Source organism: Elephas maximus, chromosome 13 (assembly GCF_024166365.1).
Source record: "Elephas maximus indicus isolate mEleMax1 chromosome 13, mEleMax1 primary haplotype, whole genome shotgun sequence".
NCBI lineage: Eukaryota > Metazoa > Chordata > Mammalia > Proboscidea > Elephantidae > Elephas > Elephas maximus.
This window is the reverse complement of record NC_064831.1, coordinates 37959377-37985443: the sequence shown is the minus strand read 5'-3', so window position 1 is coordinate 37985443 and position 26067 is coordinate 37959377. Positions and strand designations below refer to the sequence as shown.

Below are 26067 nucleotides of genomic sequence, written 5' to 3'. Positions count from 1 at the left end.
AATGAATCCATTCAGAGAGAGGTAGTTAATACTGCTATTTGGATGTGGATATTTTTCAGGAGTATTCCTATGGCGAATAATATTATCAGGCTTTTCATTTGTCCCTACTAAGATTTTTAAAAAAACTAGGTTTCTTTTGGAGTCCCTGGGTGGTGCAAACAGTTAATGTGCTCAGCTGCTAACTCAAAGTTCGGAGGTTTGAGTACACCCACAATTGCCTCAGAAAGAAGGTCTGGTGATTTACTTCTGAAAAATCAGCCTTTGAAAACCCTATGGAGCACAGCTCTACTCTGACGATTTCGGGTTGCCATGAGTCACAATCAACCTGACAGCAACTGTTTTTTGTTTCTTTTGCTCTCATTGTATTCAACACAACCAGTTTTTTATATTCTGAGAGAAAGAGAAAGGCTAGACATGATAGCTTTCCCTTGTACAGTTTGTTTGTCTCTTTTCCAAAATCCTGTTGAAGGGTACTTGGGCCAAATAAATCTGAGTAGCAAAAATATTAACCTCAAAATTTTATGATGGTCATTTTGACCCCATTCTCCAGATTTTTCTTACCAATCCTCTTACTATTAACTTTAAAGCTTCATTCCATTTTATTTATCTCCACTGTTATTTTAATACTTGGACTAACAATATGAGGTGACTTGAGGAAAACTGTGTATCCCTCCCAGGAGCTTATCATTTAATAAGCAAGACTGGAAGATCTTTGAAAATGTTGAACTAAATACTACCTTTGATAAGAGAGCAAGCTACACTTCATAAGCTATTGTTTCTGGTACAATGAAATGCATCCTTTAAATGAGAGAAATTAGATCCATCTTCTTGTTCTTAGGTGCCGTCCAGTCGGCTCCGACTCATAGCGACCCTATGCACAACAGAATGAAACACTGCCTGGTCCTGAGCCATCCTCACAATCGTTGTTATGCTTTAGCTCATTGTTGCAGCCACTGTGTCAATCTACCTCTTTGAGGGTCTTCCTCTTTTCTGCTGACCCTGTACTTTGCCAAGCATGATGTCCTTTTCCAGGGACTGATCCCTCCTGACAATGTGTCCAAAGCACGTAAGAAGCAGTCTCGCCATCCTTGCGTCAAAGGTCCATCTGGTTGTACTTCTTCCAAGACAGATTTGTTCGCTCTTTTCGCAATCCCTGGTATATACAATATTCTTCGCCAACACCAAAATTCAAAGGCGTCAACTCCTCTTTGGTCTTCCTTATTCACTATCCAGCTTTCCCATGCATATGATGCGATTGAAAATAACACGGCTGGGGTCAGGCACACCTTAGTTTTCAAGGTGACATCTTTGCTCTTTAACACTTTAAAGAGGTCCTTTGCAGCAGATTTGCCCAGTGCAATGTGTCTTTTGATTTCTTGACTGCTGCTTCCATGGCTGTTGATTGTGGATCCAAGTAAAATGAAATCCTTGACAATTTCAATCTTTTCTCCATTTATTGTGATGTTGCTCATTGGTCCAGTTGGGAGGATTTTTGTTTTCTTTCTGTTGAGGTGTAATCCATACTGAAGGCTGTGGTCTTTGATCTTCATTAGTAAGTGCTTCAAGTCCTTTTCATTTTCAGCAAGCAAGGTTGTGTCATCTGCATAATGCAGGTTGTTAATGAGTCTTCCTCCAATCCTGATGCCCTGTTCTTCCTCATATAGTCCAGCTTCTCGGATTATTTGTTCAGCATACAGATTGAATAGGTATGGTGAAAGAATACAACCCTGACACACACCTTTCCTGACTTTCAACCAATCAGTATCCCCTTGTTCTGTCCAAACACCTGCCTCTTGATCTATGTAAAGGTTCCTCACGAGCACAATTAAGTGTTCTGGAATTCCCATTCTTTGTAATGTTATCCATAATTTGTTATGATCCACACGGTCGAATGCCTTTGCACAGTCAATAAAACACAGGTAAACATCCTTCTGGTATTCTCTGCTTTCGGCCAGGATCCATCTGACATCAGCAATGATATCCCTGGTTCCACATCCTTTTCTGAAACCGGCCTGAATTTCTGGCAGTTCCCTGTCGATATACTGCTGCAGCCATTTTTGAATGATCTTCAGCAAAATTTGGTTGTGTGTGATATTAATGATATTGTTCTATAATTTCCACATTCAGTTGGATCATCTTTAGTGGGAATAGGCATAAATATGGATCTCTTCCAGTCAGTTGGCAAGGAAGCTGTCTTCCATATTTCTTGGCATAGATGAGTGAGCACCTCCAGTGCTGCATCTGTCTGTTGAAACATCTCAACTGATATTCCATCAATTCCTGGAGCCTTGTTTTTCTCCAATGCCTTCATTGCAGCTTGGACTTCTTCCTTCAGTACCATGGGTTTGGGATCATATGCCACCTCTTGAAATGGCTGAACATCGACTAACTCTTTTTGGTTTAATGACTCTGTGTATTCCTTCCATCTTCTTTTGATGCTTCCTGCATTGTTTAATATTTTCCCCATAGAATCCTTCACTATTGCAACTCGAGGCTTGAATTTTTCTTCAGTTCTTTCAGCTTGAGAGACACCGAGCATGTTCTTCCCTTTGGTTTTCCATCTCCAGCTCTTTGCACATGTCATTATAATACTTTACTGTTCCTTCTTGAGCTGCCATTTGAAATCTTCCATTCAGTTCTTTTACTTCATCAACTCTTCCTTTTGCTTTAGTTGCTCGACGTTCAAGAACAAGTTTCAGAGTGTCCTCTGACATCCACCTTGGTCTTTTCTTTCTTTCCTGTCTTTTCAGTGACCTCTTGCTTTCTTCACATATGATGTCATTCCACAGCTCGTCTGGTCTTCAATCACTAGTGTTCAATGTGTCAAATCTATTCTTGAGATGGTCTCTAAATTCAGGTGGGATGTACTTATGGTCATGTTTTGGCTCTCATGGACTTGCTCTGATTTTCTTCAGTTTCAGCTTGAACTTGCATATGAGCAATTGATTGTTCGTTCCATAGTCGGCCCCTGGCCTTGTTCTGACTGATGATACTGAGCTTTTCCATGGTCTCTTTCCATAGATGTAGTCAATTTGATTTCTGTGTGTTCCATCTGGTGAGGTCCATGTGTATAGTCGCCGTTTATGTTGGTGAAAGAGGGTATTTGCAATGAAGAAGTCGTTGGTCTTGCAAAATTCTATCATTTGAGCTCTGGCATTGTTTCTATCACCAAGGCCATATTTTCCAACTACTGATCCTTCTTCTTTGTTTCCAACTTTCACATTCCAATCGCCAGTAATTATCAATGCATCTTGATTGCATGTTTGATCGATTTCAGACTGTAGCAGCTGATAAAAGTCTTATATTTCTTCATCTTTGGCCCTAGTGGTTGGTGCATAAATTTGAATAACAATCATATTGACTGGTCTTCCTTGTAGGCGTATGGATATTATCCTATCACTGAGAGGATCGTACTTCAGGATAGCTCTTAAAATGTTCTTTTTGATCATGAATGCAACACCATTCCTCTTCGAGTTGTCATTACCAGCATAGTAGACTATAGGATTGTCCAATTTAAGATGGCCAATACCAGTCCATTTCAGCTCACTAATGCCTAGGATATCGATGTTTATGCATTCCATTTTATTTTTGACGATTTCCAATTTTCCTAGATTCATACTTTGTACATTCCAGGTTCCAATTATTAAGGGGTGTTTGCAGCTGTTTCTTCTCATTTTGAGTCACGCCACATCAGCAAATGAAGGTCCCAAAAGCTTTACTCCATCCACGTCATTAAGGTCGACTCTCCTTTGAGGAGGCAGCTCTTCCCCAGTCATCTTTCGAGTGCCTTCCAACTTGGGGGGCTCATCTTCCAGTACGCTCATCTTCCAGTACTCTACCAGACAATATTCTGCTGCTATTCATAAGGTTTTCACTGGCTAATGTTTTTCAGAAGTAGACTGCTTCCTAGTCTATCTTAGTTTGGAAGCTCAGCTGAAACCTGTCCTCCATGGGTGACCCTGCTGGTAACTGAATACTGGTGGCATAGCTTCCAGCATCACAGCAACACAAAAGCCCCCACACTATAACAAACTGACAGACACATGGGGGAGAGTCATCTTACTAAACGCTAAAACTAACCAGCCTTTTTCTCATTTTGGGTGCCCGACACCATGTTAGAAGTCAATAAATACAATCCCTTAGAGTTATAGCACTTAAATGAGCTAACTTTAGTTTTCCCGATTGGTTTGATGAAGCCCAAGTTTGTTGACCTCAAGGGCATAATGAAAGAACATCTGTGTGCTCAGTTTTTGAATGAAGGTTAGAATGAAATGGAAGGAAGAAAATGGATGAGTACTTTACAGTGTTAAAGGATTTAAGGGTGGTGGTGAATATTGGTCAGTGCTTTTAATATTCATTTCATTGTTCTAGTATTTCAGAGGATTCAGAAAAGAAATGTGTTCAGGCACATTCCTAGTAATTTAAGGATACATTTCAGGGAGGTGAAGACATTAGTTGGGATAGACTGGCATACATTAAAATTAAGAAATATGCTTGTATTTTTTGGAAATCCTCATGAGAAAGACACATCTGTAGAAGGGAAACAGATAGACTGACAAGATAGATCAATTACTCTCCAGAGATTGAAATTCAAGTCAGTCATCATAACAAGGCACCATAAATCATTTCTAATTTCTAAAATAATATTTGTTATGAAAAGCATTTATTTTTCTATTAATTTGCTAGAGAATCTAGATTATAAAAAATTTGACCTTGCCTTGGAGTTAAAAATACAGGGAGGACAGAGTGGAAATATTTAATGAAAGTGAATTAAGGGTATGAGTATATGATTTCTTATTGTTGTGGTGGTTAAAAAAATCTCAATTCTTATTAATAAAAACCAAGGTGAGAGGTAAATAGGAAAACAAGAACAAAAAACTCCCACACAACACCCTGCATCTGGGAAATGCTAGAATTAGACGCCAACAAGATGTGTGCCTTTGATAGTTATGTGTTTCAGACGCTAATGTAATGTCACTTCTTTCTACAGAAGAAACCTTATGCATAAGAATTACTGGAATTGTCCTAATGGAGCCTTACCAAAGAAAGGTTAAATAGACACAGGAGAGGCTCTTTCTGACCCCAAATTCTAGCGGTGGTAGAAGCTGCTTAGCTAAATCGCCACAGCATCTGGAATCTGTGACCACAAATAAAAGGATATAACTAGAAATTAAGGTCAGACCCCTCATTGGGAGTGAGACAAATAGAGACAGGTAACAAAGGATATGTTTAGCGCCTCAAGCCCTAACCTTACACTGGCACAGCTCCAGCATTTATTCTGGTTTTGCTTTGGCTTAACCGGACAACAAGTTTTTGATAAGCTGCTCAAGCCAGCAATTACAGCCAAAATAGAAATAGAATGAGATTAGAGAAACTCAGCTACATTTTTCTTGGGTGTGAGGAGTCCAGTGTACATTGGAAAGTTAAAACTGGTAACACCATCAGCTACCAAGAACTGTGAGCAGAATCTAAAAGAAGTACAGTTTTTGTTTGAGCAATCAAGGATTCTCTTTTATTGAACCAAGGCCGCACATAGAGAAGGAGATTCTCAGAGGGGGAAAAAGAGAGAAAGAAAAAAAAAAAAGATCTTTCAACCCAAGGGACCTGGAGCTACATTATTATTTCCCAATGAAGTGAGCATTAGTTTTCTGAAGAAATACTCGGTTCTTAAGGAAGCAAACTTGTCACTTGTGTTGTAGGCAATGTATGAAGATGGGCAAACTGTATTTGAATGAGGACATTTAAAATTCAGGCTCAAACTCTGCTGTCTTCTTTATTAAAAAAAAAAAAAAATTGGCCCCAGTTAAGTATTGGTTTGTCTTTTTCAGCTTGTTTTTACCTTTAGAATAATTCTATTTTCTTCTCAGTGGCAGAAGACACGGAATTCTCCCAGCTCTTTCTTGATATTTAGTAGCAATACACATACATAATCTATTCTGATTTAAATGGAATTCATACAAAAGCATATGTAAGCTTCTGTACTAATAAACATACGATCATATCCTTCTTACACTTTTTTGACACTAGCATGCAGTATATGGAGACATATTTTAGTGTTTAGTCTTCCATTTGTCCGACCAAACTTGTTTTCTGTGACTAGAAATGGAAGTGAAATACAAAGGATTTAAAGGGCACCTGCCTCTAAAAAACTTACAGCAGACCCACAGGCTAGGAACACATGGTTTATAAATTCTCAGACAGAGAAGTGGCTGTCCCAATTCCACTCCCATTGGACCTGCCATTGCTGCTATTTTGGGAGCCATCAAGAAGAATCCTGAAGTCTCCAGAGTCAGGATGTGCTAAATTAAGCTGTGGTAACAAACAGCTCTGAAAATCTCAGTGGTTTTCCACAGTAAAGGATTGCCCTGTGTTCTCACAAAATCTGCTTCAGACATGATGCTTTTCCAGGGCAAGTGTTCACCGTGTAGGTAGGGAGTTATCGGTCTAGGCTGCTTCCATCTTAAACAAAACAAAACAAAAAAACAAAACAAAACACGAACAAACCAGTTGGCATCGCATAGGTTCTGACTCATGACAACATCATGTGTTTTGGACTGTACTCCATATACGCTTTTCAATGTTTGTGATCTTTCAGAAGTAGGTTGCCAGGACTTTTTTTCAAGGCACTTCTGGCTTAGTAGCTGAATGCCTAACTGTTTGGTATAATCAGGGACTCCTATTTCCATCTTGTGGCTACATTATTTTTAATAAACCTTCCTCTATGATCACTGCAGCAGGGGAAGAATCAGCCGCAGGGCCGAAGGGGGCTTACCTATGCTTATGTCCAGAGATGACATAAATCACTTCTGTCTGAAGCCCCCTGGCTAGGCCTAGTCACAGAGCCCTGCTCAATTGCACGGGGCTGATTGGTGCAGTCTTTCATGTACCCAGAAGAGGAGACAACCAGATGCTGCTAAACACTTACTGTTTCTACCCCCTTGAGTTATGGTTACTAAACCATCTAGAATTACTTGCAAAAAATTGTACATTTTTCTGAAGAGAGGAGAGAGACCTTAGCTTTCATCAGATTCCTTAAGAGTTGAGTGATCTATCATTTAAAAATCCTAATAACTTCTATTTCTAAGTGTATAATTTGTAGTGAAGAAAGGAAAGCATTGAAATTCAGGAATAGCTGAGAAGAGTTAAATTTAAAGAGAGATTTCCAGAAGTTAAAAGACCAACTAGTCTATGTATTGACCTCATTATCCATAATTATCTCGCCCCACACTGCCTGAATGATTTCAGTTATATACCATATTACAACTGTCCTATGTTCTGGCGATAGATAATCTTCCAACATTTAAAAAATGCTAATTGCTCTGAATAGGTTAAAGCACTTTTAGTCATTCATAACAGTGTGAATCAGTTCAATGAGACTGATTTCTTCCCAACGTTCACAACGTTGATGCTCAGAAGGAACGGGTGTACTAATTAGAGAAAGGTGATCAACTGAGAGGAGAGCTAAGTAATTTTAGAACATGGGCATTTTAAAAATAAAAGAGAATACCTGATTCTGAGATACTTTATAATGTTTGAAAAACATAATTTTTAAAAAGTTTTATTATAAAAAGGTAGGTTATTCTACAAATAGCTTCACAGCTCAAGAATTCTTTGAGCACTATGATGTGCCAGGCATTGTGCTAGTCGCAGGGACTAAATAAGCACAGTTACTACTTTGTGCCAGATACTGTATCAGTACCACTTGGTGTTTCATTGTGAGAATGTGTTTAGCTGCAAGTAACAAAAATTCCCAGCTAAAAGTGATTTAAGAAACAGAGAAATTTATCTCATATACATACATATACAAATGGTGTTGGCAATTACAGAGTTAGTTATTTCACTGTCCAAGGAAATCATGAAGAATCTACATTCCTTTTGTGCTTCTTCTCTGCCATCCTCAGCATTTTGATAGCCTACTTGCAAGTTGGCTACTTTTTTTTCCAAAACTCTCTCCTGGGAACTCTAACCACCCTGGCCTCCTTGAACTCCCAGATCAGTCTCCTCAAGTCAGGGAACCTACTGAGCTCTGCTTTGGTTCTTCTCCCAGTGCCGAAGCCTGGGAATTTTATCCAGGCAGTTATCTGGGAAAATCATGGTGCTTATACCTCATTTGTTTCCTTTTCCTCAGGAATCATTGTCCTGCACCCCCGATATCCAATTTCTGAAATTCTTTGTTCTGTACATCTTGTTTGCTTATTCTTTAGTTGTTTAGGTTAGGAGGGCAAGTCTGGCACCTGTTACTCCATCTTGGCCAGAAGTAGAAACCCTACCTGTTTCTTTTCACTGTGAATATTTTTATCCAGACTTTAAAATGTTTTAAAATGTTAAACATGGATTTTACTATTAAGTAATACGTAAGAAATTGCAACATGTGCAAAGAACCCCAGACTAGAATTCAGAAGAATTAATAACAGTTCATCTTGACTTTTGGATTATTGTTTTCCCTGAGGACATCTGAAAAGAAAGAGTTTGGACCAAGTGATTTATGTGGTACCACGCAACTCATACATTCCTTGATTCTATAAAAGTCAACAAAGCCAAAGATGATTTTAACTCATTTTCAGAAGAGGATGTAGGAGTGGTACAAGATTGAGGAGGAGAGTAGCAGCTGCAAACGAAAGTGCGTGTAGAAGGAATCATGACGGTTACAGAACCGATGAGTTCTGCAAAGCCAGGCACATTCAAGAATTGGGGGCACCAGGAACAGTGGGGGAAAAGACAGGGAATGGGGGGTTACTGAGGGGAAGCAAGGCATAGGGATGAAAACAGGAAGATGAATTGAAAGCCAAGTTTATCAACCTTGACAGTGCCAAGCAGGGAAAAATAAAATTGCATATAACATCTGATAGCTAGGGGCTTCTTTCCTATAAATTCTAGCAGAAGGACCAAATCTATGCACCCAGTTGTTTATACACAAAAATTTCTGAAAATTCCTTTTGTGGAAATCCATAGAAACCTGTATTTATGGGAAGAAAACCAACAAATAAATGCTTATGAAAATCTAGATTGCATATTTATTTAGAAAGATGATCTCACTGAAGAGCTGTGGTCAGTGCCAGAAGGAATCTTATCAATGATCTATTTCAAGCCTCAGGTAGTAAATTAGAGACTTTGAAATCTTTTGTTGGAAGTCACAAAGCTAATCAGTGCTTGACATGGTCTTACAACCAAGGTCACCTGACTCTGAGTGCCAACCTCTCTCAATTACAACAAACTGCCAGTAAAATGAGCTTTGATTCAGTCATGCTTTTTTCACTGGAATCTTCTTTTTATGTGTCAAGTTGTTAAACATGTTATTAGAAATGGAGGTTTGCTCTGTCACTTTGGAATGGTATTAAACCTGCTGGCTCACTTTTCAGTTAATTCCATGACTTTGTCCTCACAATTAGGGTGTTTTAACAAACAGAAATAGCTGGTCAAAGTATAAAAAACCATAGCTTTTTCACATCCTTTGAAAGGGTTGGAGTCTTGGTGGTGCAGTGGTTAAGACCTCGGCTGCTGACCAAAAGGTTGGCAGTTTGAATCCACCAGCCACTCCTTGGAAATTGTATATGGTAGTTCTACTCTGTCCTATAGGGTCACTATGAGTTGGAATTGACTTGATGGCAATGCCTTTGGTTTGGTTTCAGTGACATGACTATGGAGCCCCAGTGGCACAATAGTTAAATGCCTGATTGCTAACTAAAAGGTCAGATGTTAGAATCCACCAGCAGCTTCACCGGTGAAAAGACCTGGCAATCTGTTCCCATAAAGATTACAGTCTAGGAAACCCTATGGGGCAATTCTACTCTGTCCTATAGTGTTGCTATGAGTTGGAATTGACTCGACAGCAACGGATTTGGTTTTTATTTCCAAAGAATTAAGTTCATGAGTGAAAAATACAAGCAATGATTTAACATTAAGCCAAGGTTCAACATTAAACCAAAGGCTGAGAGACAAATTCCTGATTTCTGAATGTTTTTCTTTAAGAATACTAAAGATCCATAAAACCTGGGTGAAATTTCTGTCACTCAAAGAAACCTTCTTTACACACCATTTTGTAGAAAACCATGTTTTAAGTGCTAAAGAGCCAGTTTTTAATTTATTTTTATACTCAGGATTTGCACCCTGTTTCTCAGAGTTTACGTTTGGCTACAATAAAGACTATTAAAACCATGTTACTGATATAATTATTTTAAGCAAAGGAATATCAGCATTTAACAATATTGGCATTTAAATGGTTATGATTACATTTCCAGTTTAACATTACTATTAAGTTGAATAAAGAAAGCTTTTGTTTCTGCATTTATGTCCTACACCTGGGCTGTGATCTCCAAAAGGTAAGCTGAATTAGACTTTCGTTAAAAAAAAAAAAAAAGTTTCTCCCTGGTTGTATGGAGAATAGTTCTAGCAAGGGAAATAAACTATATTCTGGAGAAATCTGTAGAAATTCATAGGCTCCCAGAAATGCATAGCCTCCGAGAGCCAACCAATTTCTGTTGCTTTGATAAATTTGAATTCCTTCTAAATCCCAATATTAAGAAGAAATGAACAAATACGAAATCATTCCAACTGTATCTAAGATATTTAGAATACTGTGAAGGTTCCTATATTTGCTGTGTTCTCTCTGAAAGATACAAAGATGAGAGCTAATTGTGGGTGAATCATGGTTCTATTTCATCTGGAGACCTGAGGGCTCTCACTGCTCTATTCCCTTAGGGAGTCATGTTCCTCTGCTTAAAAGAATATTGCCTGCTCTGTGAGCTAATGATTTGTTTGGAGGGTGCAAGTCTCAGAGGTAAAGATAACTGCAGAGCTTTTATAATGCATCTTTCAGATGTTTGATCTGCTTTTTTCTGAATACATGGGACCCCTCAATAGCAAGATTAAAGATGCCTCTCCATAGAAAAAAGGCAAAATTTGAAAACTTAAAAGCCGCTCAGATTTCCAAATAGTATTTTTGTACTTCCTCATTTTGTCACCATCACATTTGGTGAGTGTTGTCCTTCATTCATGGGATAATTGGATGGTAATCAAAATACAGGGTTGGATCATAGGCTTCTTTGTATTTTCCAAGGAGACAGGGAAACTATGAATTTGTTTTCAAAAGTGGTTAGTGCAAACTAGTTTATAACTTAGACACGCACATTCATTTCGAATTCTGTTTAACTCAGCAAAGATTTACTCTGTACCTAGTAGATGTCAGACATCGGGCCATCTTTTGTAGAGACTATCATATACATGTATATGTATATATATATTTAACAAGACCTTTATTTTATAACTGGAAACCCAGGTGGTGTAGTGGTTAAGTGCTATGGCTGCTAACCAAAAAGTTGGCAGTTTGAATCCACCAGGCGCTCCTTGGAAAGCCTGTGGGGCAGTTCTACTCTGTCCTATAGGGTTGCTATGAGTCAGAATGGACTGAATAGCAATGGGTTTGGGTTTTTTGGTTTTATTTTATAACTAGAAGATGTTGTTGTTGTCACGTGCTGTTGAGTTGATTCTGACTCACAGCAACCCTACAGGACAGAGTAGAGCTGCCCCAAAGGGTTTCCTAGGTTGTAATCTTTACAGAAGCAGACTGCCACATCTTTCTCCTATGGAGTGACTGATGGACTCAAATTGCCAACTCTTTGATTAGCAGCTGATTGCTTAACCACTGAACCGCCAGGGCTCCTTTAACTAGAGGATAGAAGGGACCCAGTGGGTGAAGTGGTAAGTGATATTCTACTGGCCTAAAAGAGTCAACACAAGTTCTTTGTGCCTAACTTTCTGTTAGGTAATGGTTTATGCTATGGAGCAAATGAAATACCAGGTTGTTGGTTTATCTCTAGGACTTCAGAACAAAAGAGTTCTCAAATCAAATCGGAGATGCTTCTTCATATTACAAATTTTGCATTATGATTACATTTGAATTATCACAAAATATTTAAAATTTTTTTGCTTTAAAAAGTTTGATTTACAAACAAGTAATTTTCAAACAAATATAACGCAAAAGTCAGCCATAGGCAGTACTGATTTTTTTTAAAAAAAGAAAAACCTATTCCAAACTTCTTAACTGGAACAATAGCCTAGCAACCAAACCTAAAACCCACTGCCGTTGAGTCGATTTTGACTCATAGCGACTTTTTAGGACAGATTAGAACTGCCCCATAGGGTTTCCAGGTACCCACCGTGAACTGGAACTGCCAACCTTTTGGTTAGCAGCTGAGATCTTAACCATTGCATGGCGAGGGCTCCATAGCCTAGCAAAGCTGACATATAAAACTGACCATCACATTCCCTTTAGTTATTTTTTTTTTTTAAACAATATTGTGTTTTAGGTGAAAGTTTACACAGCAAGTTAGTTTCCCATTTAAAATTTTTTGTTCAAATTATTTCATGACACTGGTTACATTTTTTATAACATGTCAGCATTCTCATTATTTTGTTTCTTCTATTTCCATTAATCTAGCTTCCCTGCCCCTCCTTAGCTTCTCATCTTTGCTTTAGGTTAAACATTGACTGTTTGGTTTCATACAGTTGACTGTTTAAGGGAGCACAGTACTCACACGTAATATTGTTTATTTTATAAGCCAATCCATTATTTGGGTGAAAGGTGACCTCCGGGAGTGGTTTCAGTTCCAAGTTCAAAGGGTATCTTAGGGCAATATTCTCAAGAGTTCTCTAGTCTTTACTGGTCTGGCTTTCATAGGAATTAGTTTTGTTCCACATTTTTCTCCCATTCTATCCGGGACCTTCTATCGTGTTGCTGGCCAGAAAGGTCGGTAGTGGTAGCCAAGCACCATCCAGTTCTTCTGGTCTCAGACTAGACAAGGCCATGGTTCGTGTGGGCTATTAGTCCTGTGGACTAGTTTCTTCTTTGAGTCTTTGGTTTCCTTCATTCTCCTTTGTTTCTGATGAGTACACACCAACAGTTGTATCTTAGAAGGTTGCTCATAAGCTTTTAAGATCTCAGACACTACTCACCTAGCTAAAATGTAGAACATTATCTTTATGAGCTGTGTTATGCCGATTGACCGAGTTGTCCCATGAGACTATGGTCCTAAGACTTTCAACCCATCAACCCAATCCTGTGAGGTGTTTGTATATGTCTAGAAAGTATTCGTAACTGTGCCACCTATGTGTTTTATTATATATATGAACATAAATGCAGCACATACATGTATACACATATGCCTACAGATACATATATATATACACACACACACATACCTACCCATGTAACCATACACATATTTTTTGGTTGCTATTACTGTTGTTGCAAAATTTTATGTTATAGCATTAACCAAAATTATCCCTTATTCTTGAGTACTTCTTGTTGTCTTCATTTATCTTGGTCAAGTTGTGCAGACTTCACCCATACTGAGTACTGCCTTTCCCATCACCAAAGATAACTAGTAGCTACTATCTAGAAAGGGATTCCTTCTCCCTTCCCCTCCCATCCTTGGTAACTAAAGAATGTTGCATTCTGTGCGTATACTTATTCTTGACTTTTTATAAAAGTGAGACCATATGATATGTGTCCTTTTGTGGTTGGCTTATTTTCCTTACTATAATATCCTTCAGATTCATCCATGTTACAAGATGTTTCTTGGACTTATCATTATCCTTTATTGTTGTGTAGCATCCCACTGTATGTATGTCCTACAGTTTGTCCATCCGTTAATTCACTGACGGGCACTTAGGTTGTTTCCATCTTTTTGCTATTGTGAACAATGTTGCAACAAACATAGGTGTGCATACGTCTATTCATGTCACTGTTTTTACAGCTCTAGAATATATACCTGGGAGTGGGATTGCTGGATCATAAGGTTTTTCTATTTGTAGCTTTTTGAGGAAGTGCCATACCATTTTCCATAGTGGTTGTACCATTTTTCAATCCCATCAGCACTGTATAAGAGCTCCAATCTCCCTACAGCCTCGTCAGAACTTTTTTTTTTTTTTTATCATTTCCATTTTTGCAAGGGTGAGATGGTATCTCACTGTAGGTTTGACATGCATCTATCTCATGGCTAATGATTGAGAGCATCTTTTCATGTGTTTGTTCACCTCCCCTTTAGTTACTGATTGACTATTTTGACTCTAATTTTTCACAAGGACACATACGCAGGAAAAAGTGGAATAGAGAGAATTGCTAGCAAACATTTTTCTAAATTAATATTCAAGCTCAAATTAAAAACAAATTAAGTGAAAATAATTATAAAATCAACTACTCTCAGAAAAGTAAGTGTATAATATAACCTAGCATCTATCAACACCTGCTCTTGTCAGTAAGGTACAACACCGGACAGTTCAAAACAGCATAAACTTATTTCACATTCTTTGCACCTGATCAGTGCTTATTTAAGAAAACCAACCAAACAAACAAACAGTATGAGATTGTGATTTAGCAAATTGAACAGGAGATTGCCACTGTTTTATGCTTTCCTTAAACATCGAACATGTAATACAAAAAGCACATTCAATCTTCATGTAGTAATAAATAAAATTAAAATGACCAATAAAGTTAAAATCACCAATAGTTGAATAAATCTTCATAAGAAAATTACTCAGCCCCTAAGAATGATACAAAAACCAAAAACTAAACCAAAGACCAAACCAAACCCATTGCCGTTGAGTCAATTCCGACTCATAGCGACCCTATAGGACAGACTAGAACTGCCCCATAGAGTTTCCAAGGAGCACCTGGTGGATTCGAACTGCCGACCTTTTGGTTAGCAGCTGTAGCTCTTAGCCACTATGCCACGGGGGTGTCCACAAAAACTAAAGTGTGTTTCAAAACCAGTGCCTTACCAGCAATCAGGTCAGGGGCAATGTCACGTCTACTCTCCTTCCACGACAGCAGGTAGTCGAGGCTGGTGAAATCTGCAGTTTCTATGTAGTGGTTAATGGTCAGCATCAGCTGGTGTGCTTTTGCTATCCCATAATGAACTTTAGTCTCGTCCATCAAAGGCATGTTCATTAGCTCTCTTGTTGTGTCAAAAGCTTGCTGGAAGTATTCAGAAGCTTTGCTGTAGTATCCCTAAAAATGCAATAGAAATAATAATGTTTTCTTCTTAATTTTTATTTTGCCATTTCACATATCCACCCCCTCCTCCCTGGTATATCCCACACTGATCTTTCAACAGTCACCACAGTTCATCTTCAAGAAGAAAGGCAGGGTGAGCAGGCTCTCTATCAGAATAAGGTTCTTTTAAACAGTCGTGATTACTCACTATGGAATATCTTGAAGCTAATTTAGTAAGAAAGCTGTATCTAACAGGTGGAATTACATGAAACTTAAGTTTTTTGGATAAAATATGGTCAAACGTTGGCAGCTTCATATAGTTCAACCTAATACATGGTAGTGAAAAGAAGTTTGGGAAAGACTGAACCAATTTACTTTGATTCGGAGGGAGTTTTCTTACTCGTAGCAGTGAGTTACCTAATGAAATATTTTTTAATCAGCTTTCATTTTTTGTCATGAAAATGGAAAGAGGCCATTTTCTGGCCAACCACTTTAATCGGTGCTCAGTGGAAATAACTGAATTTATTTGCTGGTTCAGACTACTGCCCTTGCCTTCCCACGTGCAATGTCATGCTTAAATCAGAACACAGAGGTATCGATGCGTTCTTTAAAAACATGAGCTTGATAGCACTGGTAGAAATCAGGATGATTTCACTGTTTATCCCACCTCTAAAAAGCCCTGGTGGTGCAGTGGTTAAATGCTCGGCTGCTACCTGAACGGTCAGCGCTAGAACCCACCAGCCGCTCCGCATGAGAAAGATGTGGTAGTCTGTTTCCTAAAGATTACAGTCTTGGAAACCCTATGGGGCAGCTCTACTCTGTCCTATAGGGTTGCTATGAGTTGGAATCAACTCAACATTGGCATTTTTTTTCAATCCCACCTCTAAGTCCTTTGCAATATTTTAAGTTGCAAAATTATGATTTTTTATTTATTTTTAATTTTTTTTGTCATCCTCACATCTTCAAAGCTTTGTTCACAAATAAATAGTGGTGTTTACCTAGCTCTTATTAAGTGTCAGGGCCAGTGCTATATATATATATATATATATATATATGTATGTTATATCTATATTTATTTATATATAGATTTTTTTTATATATATAACTTACATAAATTCTATATTTTCATATGGAGAAAGTATTATTTTTCTTTTAAAAATACTGGATTTGAGGCTCTGCTACCCCCCAGATCTTCAAAAAATCCTCACAAAAACTCTTCCCTAAAGGAGGATATTATTTCTAGGATTGAACTATACTTGCAAAGGCTCTAAGGAAAAAAATTTCCTTTCTCCACTGACTCACTACCCGTTGGACTCAAGCTGACTGAATAAAGAAGTTGCTAGCAAGGTGAGGAGGGGGAGAAATAGGGCTTGTGTGACAGTTATGTTGCACACATGCACAGCACATATAACAGTGTACCCACATAGTATGCCTGCAGGGACAGATTATTCAAATGGTTCATTCCAGACAATTAAATTTGCTAATTTAGACACTATATTACATCAGTAATCATTCTGGTCTGTTGAGGTGAACATTTCTTTCCATTATTTAAAGGTAGAAAATATAGAATTTATGTAAGATTACTCAATTAGGAAAAATAAAACTATATCAAAGATATTTGTATGCCAATTAAGTATGTGAGAAACAATAGAAATAAAGAAAATAATAAAAATAAAACTAGTTAAAGTTATAGATTGTCTGAAGTACCATTTAGACTTGTCCTGTAAGACATCAAAGATGAAAGACAAAATATATGAAAATACACGATTTGACCAAACTTTGCTATTTTTAGAAACAAGGGATAAATATCTAATTAATTATTGTTCTGTTTATACTTCTGAGCTTCCGGCTCTTTGTTGTTTTAGGTAAGAGTCTTAATTAGGAAAATTAGAGGCCATAAATAAATGGACATATATGTTAATTTACAGAATTCTTGAAAATATATATACGTTAGAATTAACTCGTTAATTTATCCTCATTCATTCACTGAGTAACCACTATGTGTCAGGCACCATGCCAGGTAGTGGGGCTTCAGTAGTGAATGGACTTTATAGCCAAGTGGGCCAACTTACTATTAATGGAAGTGTTGATATGCCTAACATATAGATTAACAGTTAGCAATAGTTGTGGTTCAGTCAATTCCAACTCAAGGCAAGCCCAGGTATGTCAGAGTGAAATTATTCCATAGGGTTTTCATAGCTGATTTTTCAGAAGCAAATCACCAGGCTTTTCTTTTCAGTGGACTTGAACCTCCAACCTTTCCTTAACAGTCAAGTGTGTTAACTGTTTGTACCACCTAGGACTCCAAAACCTAGATTAGATCTTATTTGACAATTGCTTTTCTTTTTTTCAAAATAAAAGCAGTATAACTAATTATTTTTCCCTGCCCTCAAATTGTACCTAGTATTCAGTCTTTAGGCCCACACAATTGCCATAAAACTGGTATTGGCCTAATTTTCTCTCCTTCCAAAAATCTATTAAGAAAATACAACATTAACTCTTCTCAGAGTTTTGAGAAGAGTGTTTTTATACATACCGTCTTGGAATGAGACTTTACTAATGTGTGTTGTGTCTCCAGATTTTTAATTCCTAAAGAGTTTAATATCTAAATTTAATCCCTTCTCCAGAGGTTCTGTCCAATCTTCAACAGTTTATTTCAGTGAGCAGTTAATTCCTATTCTATGATAAAATTCAGAAGATTCCACTAATTAATTCTGGCAATCTTAAACATGAGTTTGAGAATATACAAGTGAATTTATACTCTTCATAGATGTATTTTACTGGAAGATACAATTCATTTAATGTTATAAATATCACTGATAAGCATGAAGTGGATAATTCCAGAACAGAATCTTGATGACATCACAGACCTTGAAACAAAGCTTAAATTCTTACATTTTAACATAGAATTTTCATGTATTATTCTGATCCTTATTAGACAGTAATTAGTGTCTAAAATACCACTGTATTAAATGATAAAGCTCAAAATACACAGGCATTTTTCTCAGCATTGAGAAAGAACAATTACGTACCCATTTTCCCTTCTATTTGAGTGTTGGAACTATCATTCTGTTAACTATGTGACTATCCTCTGATCTAATTAAAGAACAAGAGATCTCATAAAGGACCTGTGCCCAGCTCATTTTTTAAAACCTACTCACTTGAGCAGTTAACACATTAAGCACATGTTTTCAATTGACAGTCCCTCAAAAGATGACATCAGGAGGGTGGGATGGGTGGCTCACTTCCGTGATTATATTAGTCAAAGGAAACTAGTTAGGGTTAAAGAGACTTTAAAAATAAGCTAACTTTAATTATTATAGGAGTGGTCCTGATTGGTGCAAATGGTTAACACATGTGGCTGCTCACCGAAAGGTTGGTGGTTTGAGTCTAGCCAGAGGAGCCTCAGAAGAAAGGCCTGGTGATCTACCAACAAATCAGCCATTGGAAATCCTATGGAGCACGGTTCTACTCTAACACACATGCGGTTGCCAGGAGTTGGAATGGCCAGCAGCTGGCTTTTTAAAAAACTGAAGAACACTATAATAATTATGGAAAACAGTAACTCCAAACTCCAATATTTTTCCAAAGATAGCTCTGTATTTTTGATATTATATTAATATTATTTCTTGGAGATTGTTGTTAAGAATAAGAGCCCTGGTGGCAAAAGGGTTAAGCACCCAGCTACTGACAGAAAAGTTGGTAGTTTGAACCCACCAGTTGCTCCAGGGGAGAAAAGATGTGGTGATCTGCTCCCATAGAGATATACAGCCTAGGAAACCCTAGGGGACAGTTTTACTGTCATATAGGGTTACTGTGAATCGGAATCAACTCGACAGCACACAATAGTAGTAACAACAATGGTTGTTACGAATACAATTATAATACATTGCATAAGTAATATGAAGGGCAAAAGGAGCAGTTTGTAGAGGACTTTGACACACCGAAGAGCAATATTAGATTTGGTTTTAAGGATTAAGGGCAACATCAAAATGTTCAGAAATTGTAAAAAATGAAATAAAAGTTTGGAATTTCAAAAGCTATAGAATACTATTCTTAGTGAATTAAAAGTAGTACATATTACTACCTTCTTTCACCAACATAAACGGCGACTGTACACGTGGACCTCGCCAGATGGAAAACACAGAAATCAAATTGACTAAATCTGTGGAAAGAGACCATGGAAAAGGTCAATATCATCAGTCAGAACAAGGCCAGGGGCCGATCGTGGAACAGACCATCAATTGCTCATATGCAAGTTCAAGCTGAAACTGAAGGAAATCAGACCAAGTCCATGAGAGCCAAAATATCACCTTTACCTGAATTGAGAGACCATCTGAATAATAGATTTGACGTATTGAACACTAGTGACCAAAGACCAGACGAGCTGTGGAATGACATCAAGGACATCATACATGAAGAAAGCAAGAGGTCATTGAAAAGACAGAAAAGAAAGAAAAGACCAGAATGGATGTCAGAGGACACTCTGAAGCTTGCTCTCGAACGTCGAGCAGCTAAAGGAAAAGGAAGAATTGATGAAGTAAAAGAACTGAACAGAAGATTTCAAAGGGCAACTTGAGAAGAAAAAGTAAAGTATTATAATGACATGTGCAAAGAGCTGGAGATGGAAAACCAAAAGGGAAGAACATGCTCGGCATTCCTCAAGCTGAAAGAACTGAAGAAAAAATTCAAGCCTAGAGTTGTAATAGTGAAGGATTCTATGCGGAAAATATTAAACGATGCAGGAAGCATCAGAAGAAGATAGAAGGAATACACAGAGTCATTATACCAAAAAGAATTAGTCGATGTTCAACCATTTCAAGAGGTGGCATATGATCCCGAACCCATGGTACTGAAGGAAGAAGTCCAAGCTGCAATGAAGGCATTGGAGAAAAACAAGGCTCCAGGAATTGATGGAGTATCAATTGAGATATTTCAACATACAGATGCAGCGCTGGAGGTGCTCACTCGTCTACGCCAAGAAACATGGAAGACAGCTTCCTGGCCAACTGACTGGAAGAGATCCATATTTATGCCTATTCCTAAGAAAGGTGATCCAACTGAATGTGGAAATTACAGAACAATATCATTAATATCACACGTCATTCAAAAACGGCTGCAACAGTACACTGACAGGGAACTGTCAGAAATTCAGGCTGGTTTCAGAAGAGGATGTGGAACCAGGGATATCATTGCTGATGTCAGATGGATCCTGGCGGAAAGCAGAGAATACCAGAAGGAGGTTTACCTGTGTTTTATTGACTATGCAAAGGCATTCAACTGTGTGGATCATAACAAATTATGGATAACATTACAAAGAATGGGAATTCCAGAACACTTAATTGTGCTCATGAGGAACCTTTACATAGATCAAGAGGCAGTTGTTTGGACAGAACAAGGGGATACTGATTGGTTGAAAGTCAGGAAAGGTGTGCGTCACGGTTGTATTCTTTCACCATACCTATTTAATCTGTATGCTGAGCAAATAATACGAGAAGCTAGACTACATGAAGAAGAACAGAGCATCAGGATTGGAGGAAGACTCATTACCAACCTGCGTTATGCAGATGACACAACCTTGCTTGCTGAAAGTGAAGAGGACTTGAAGTACTTACTAATGAAGATCAAAGACCACAGCCTTCAGTATGGATTGCACCTCAACAGAAAGAAAACAAAAATCCTCCCAACTGGACCAATAAACATCATCATGATAAATGGAGAAAAGACTGAAATTGTCAAGGATTTCATTTTACTTGGATCCAAATCAACAGCCATGGAAGCAGCAGTCAAGAAATCAAAAGATGCATTGCATTGGGTAAATCTGCTGCAAAGGACCTCTTCAAAGTGCTGAAGAGCAAAGACGTCACCTTGAAGACTAAGGTATGCCTGACCCAAGCCATGGTATTTTCAATAGCATCATATGCATGTGAAAGCTGGACAATGAATAAGGAAGACTGAAGAAGAGTTGACGCCTTTGAATTGTGGTGTTGGCGAAAAATATTGAATATACCATGGACTGCCAAAAGAATGAACAAATCTGTCTTGGAAGAAGTACAACCAGAATGCTCCTTAGAAGCAAGAATGGCGAGACTGCTTCTTACATACTTTGGACACCTTGTCAGGAGGGATCAGTCCCTGGAGAAGGACGTCATGCTTGGCAAAGTACAGGGTCAGAGGAAAAGATGAAGACTCTCAACGAGGTAGATTGACACAGCGCCCGCAACAATGAGCTCAAGCATAACAACAATTGTAAGGATGGCACAGGACCGGGCGTTGTTTCGTTCTGTTGTGCACAGGGTCGCTATGAGTTGGAACTGACTCAACGGCACCTAACAACACAACAACAACATATTACTACAATTTGTAATTGGTTACAAACTGTTTAAAATGGTGTAAAATTCGTCATAAATTTACTGATTGATTCAATGAACACACATGCTTTTGCTTAGCAATGCTGGGCCAGGTACTTTTCTAAGTGCTGGGAATACAATAAAAAAAAAAGGCAGGCATGGCCTCTGTTCTCATTAAGCTTCCAATCTAGCCAAACGAAAAGACAACAAGAAAACATCATAAACAAGAAAACTATCATCAGATAAGTGCTATAAGGAAAATTCAAACCAAGTAACTTGAAAGAGTGACCTGATTGCTATTTTCGATTGGTTTGCCGAGGGAAGGTGTCTTAGTCATCTAGTGCTGCTGTAACAGAAATACCACAAGTGGATGGCTTTAACAAAGAGAAACTTATTTCTTCACAGTAAAGTAGGCTATAAGTCCAAATTCAGGGTGTTAGCTCCAGGGGAAGGCTTCCTCTCTCCGTCGGCCTTCTCGTAAATCTTCCCCAGGGCTAGGAGCTTCTCTGAGCAGAGGCCCCAGGTTGAAAGGATGCACTCTGCTCCTGGCACTGCTTTCTTGGTGGTATGAAGTCCCCCTGTCTCTCAGTTTGCTTCTTTCTTTTATATCTGAAGAGACTGCCTCAAGACACAATCCAGTCTTATCGATTGAGTCCTGCCTCACTAACACAACTGCTGCCCATCCTTCCTCATTAATATCACAGAGACAGGACTTACAACATATAGGAAAATCATACAATACCGGGAATTATGGCCCAGTCCAATTGATATACATATTTTTGGGGGGGCATAATTCAATCCATGACAGAAGGCTTCTGTGGAAATGTGGCATTTAGCTGGGTCTGAACGACAAGAAGTCAGCAATGTGAAGTTTAAATAGGAGAATATTCTGGTTAAAGCAAATGTCCCAAGGCAGAAACAAGCTTGGTATGTTTGAAGAACTCCAGAAAAGTCCGTGGGCTATGGTGGAGTGGATGAGATGAGGAGGAGGCAATGAGGTCAGAGACAGAGGCAGGGACCATGTCGTATAGACTATTTCAGGACGGGGATTTTTGTTATGTGTTGCCATGTCAATTTTGACTCATAGTGACCCCACGTGACAGAGTAGAGCTGTCCCCTATGGTGTTTTAGGCTGTAATCTTTACAGGAGCAGGTTGCTAGTTCCTTCTCTTGCAGAGCATCAGCCTTTGTAGCAACAGAGTGCTTAACTGTTGTGCCACCAGGGCTCCGCAGGACTGGGGTTTATGTATATTCTCAGAACAATGGGAAGTACAGGAAAGGTTGTAAGCAGAGAAGTAACAGGATTTGATTAAAAAACTAAAAAGATTACTTTTTTCACACCACTGTGTGATGACTGGATCAGAAGGAGGAAGAGTGTACGTAGGGAAACAGGTGAGGCAGTTACTGCAACCATCTGAGAGAGACAACATAGTGTCATAAAGTGATGTGCTAGTAGCAGAGATAGAGAGAAGTGGATGCATTTGAGGTATGTTTTGGTGGCATAATGGTCAGGGTTTGCATTGGGATAGGATATGAAGCAGGAGGGAGAGAAGATATCGAAGAATATCCAGATTTTTGTCTTGAGCGACTGGGTTGATGGATAATGTTTCCATTTATTAAGATGAGAAAGCTGGGGGAGGAGGAGTCTAAGGGAGGAGGAATCAAGAGTTGTGTTCAGGCCATGTTAAATTTCTAAAAAGCAAAGGCTGTCATTTGATGACTTAGGTGCCCCTGACCCAAGCCATGGTCTTTTCAATAGGTCTCCTATGTGTGCAAAAACTGAACAGTGAAAATGGAACATCAAAGAAGAACTGACCTATTTGAACTGTGATGTTGGTGAAATATATTGAATATACCAGGGACTGCCAGAAGAAGGAATAAATCAGTCTTAAAACAAGTAAAATTGGAATGTGCCTTACAAGTGAGGATGGTGAAACTTCATCTTGCTTACTTTGGACATGTCATCAGGAAAGACCAATCCCTAGAAAAGGATATCATGTTGGGTAAAGTACAGCGTCAGTGAAAACAAAGGAAATCCTCAACAAGGTGGACTGACACATTAGCCACAAGTATGGATTCAAACGTATCAAAGATCATCAAGAAGGTGCGGGACCAGGCAATGTTTCATTCTATTGTGCATGGGGTCGCCATGAGTCTGAGCCAAGTCAACGTTAATGAATAACAACAACATTGGACATACATACAGGTGGAGATGCCAAGTAGGAAGTTGACTTTACAAGTCTGGAGTTCTGAGGACAAGTCAGGGTTGGAGACACAAATTTGAGAGTCATCAGCATATGGATGGTATTTAAAGCCATGGGCCTGGATGAGGTCAGATGATGAGGGTTCATAGATTGAGAAGGGAAGGTTGTTCAGAAAATTCCAGAATTACATTCTATCATGGTTGGACATTAAATTGTTAGAGGAATAGAATTTAGGGAAAAGATGATGAGTTGGTTTTTAATAGGTGATGTCTGATGTGATCTAAGTAAAGATGTTACGTAGGCAGTGGGATATGGTTTGGAGTTGAGAGATCTGAGCTTGAGATTTTAAGAAGCTAAGTGTTATTGTGTTCCCAACACGTGCCAGGAACTCTCCTAGATGCCATATATATTAAAAACAAACAAACAAAAAACCTTATATAACTACTCTTCAGTGTATCTTGAAAGATAAGGAAACTGAGGATTGGAAAATCAACTTGCCCAAGATCATAATTAACAAGTTACCGAGCTCAGATTCAAATTCAGTTGGGCATTTACTTCGGGGTAAGGCCTCTTTACCTGGCTACAGGTTATTTCACAGACAAAGCTTAATAAATAGCATCTGGTGCAAATAAAACCAAAAAAACCAAACCCATTGCCGTCAAGTCGAGTCTGATTCATGGTGACCCTACAGGACAGAGTAGAACTGCCCTACAGAGTTTCCAACCACTATGCCACCATGGTTTCCAGTAGCTTCTACAAATAGCTCATGGAATTCTTTAACTGCGCAACTGGAACAAAATAACACAATTAGGAAACATCCATAAAAAGTAGGGACATGAAATAATTCATTGTCAAGATTTTCCTAGGAAATGGCTTTTTGGAACTAGAAGGAAATTCAAGATATCATAAGGCTATCAATCTGTCTCAAAAAAATGAGAAAGAGAAAATGAACAAGCACTTACCCTGGTGGTGTAGTGGTTAAGTGCTATGGCTGCTAATCAAAAGGTCGGCAGTTCAAATCCACCAGCCACTCCTTGGAAACCCTATGGGGCAGTTCTACTCTGTCCTATAGGGTCACTATGAGTCAGAATCGACTCAACGGCAACAGGTTTGGTTTTTTGGTTTAGTATTAATAAATCAACTTTGTCCTGTCTAATACCTTTTCAAATCATACTCTTAGTAGCTATTTAACAGGTCAGAGTCTGTCCGAGAAGTGGATTTTTTGTTTTACTTAAGGGAGTATCTGGAAAGAATCACAGTAATGCACAAAAATGGAATGTTACAAATCAAGCATTGTTCTGAGGTTTATGATGCTATAAAAATCCTGTTATAGTATTATTTACTTAAAGTTGCTATTGTTAGTTGCCATCTAAGCGATTCTGACTCATGGCGACCCTGTGTATGCAGAGTATAATTGCTCCCTAGGGTTTTCAAGGCTGTGACTTTTGGATGCAGATCACTAGATCTGTCTTCTCAGATGCCTCTGAGTAGATTTGAACCGCCAACCCTTAGGTGTTGTTCAGAGCTTAATCCTTTGTGCCACTCATGGACCTTATTACTATACTATTTATCAAAGATCATTTATCATATTAAAATATAAAGAATCATTGTTGTTAGGTGCTGTCGAGTTGATTCTGACTCATAGTGACCCTAAGTACAATAGAATGAAACAACTGCCTGATCCTGCACCATCCTCACAGTTCTTGCTATGCTTCACCCTGTTGTTGCTGCCACTGTGTCAATCCATCTCATCGAGTGTCCTCCTCTTTTTTACCAAGCATGATGTCCTTCTCCAGGGACTGATCCCTCCTGATAACATGTCCAAAGTATGTGAGACATACTCTTGCCATCTTTGCTTCTAAGGAGCATTCTGATAGTATTTTGTCCAAGACAGATTTGTTTTGTTCTTTTGGCAGACCATGGTATTGTCAATATTCTTTGCCAACACCCCAATCAAAGGCATCAATTCTTCGATCTTCCTTATTCATCCTCCAGGTTTCACATGCATGTGGGGCAATTGAAAACACCATGGCTTGGGTCAGGTGCATTTTAGTCTTAAAGCTGACATCTTTGCTTTTCAAAACTTTAAAGAGGTCCTTTGCAGCAGATTTGCCCAATGCAATACATTTTTTGATTTCTTGGCTGCTGCTTCCATGGGTGTTGATTGTGGATCCAAGTAAAATGAAATCCTTGACAATTTCAATCTTTTCTCCTTTTATCATGATGATGTTTATTGGTCCAGTTGTGAGGGTTTTTGTTTTCTTTATGTTGAGTGCAATCCATACTGAAGGCTGTGGTCTTTGGTCTTCATCAGTAAGTGCTTCGAGTCCTCTTCACTTTCAGCAAGCAAGGTTGTGCTATTTGCATATCACAGGTTGTTAATGAGCCTTCCTCCGATTATGATGCCCTGTTCTTCTTCATATAGTCCAGCTTCTTGGATTATGTGCTCAGCATACAAATTGAGTAAGCATGGTGAAAGGATACAGCCCAGATGCACACCTTTCCTGACTTTAAACCACAC

General features: G+C 38.5%; 1 protein-coding gene across 1 annotated transcript in view; it reads right to left on the bottom strand.

The window, feature by feature from the left end:
- Positions 1-26067, bottom strand: part of TTC29 (tetratricopeptide repeat domain 29) — a 301390-nt gene that overhangs the window by 98543 nt on the left and 176780 nt on the right. Inside the window, exon 10 of the mRNA XM_049905435.1 lies at positions 14779-15007. Within this exon, the coding sequence (XP_049761392.1) occupies positions 14779-15007 (229 nt within the window). The remainder of the gene's footprint in view (positions 1-14778; positions 15008-26067) is intronic.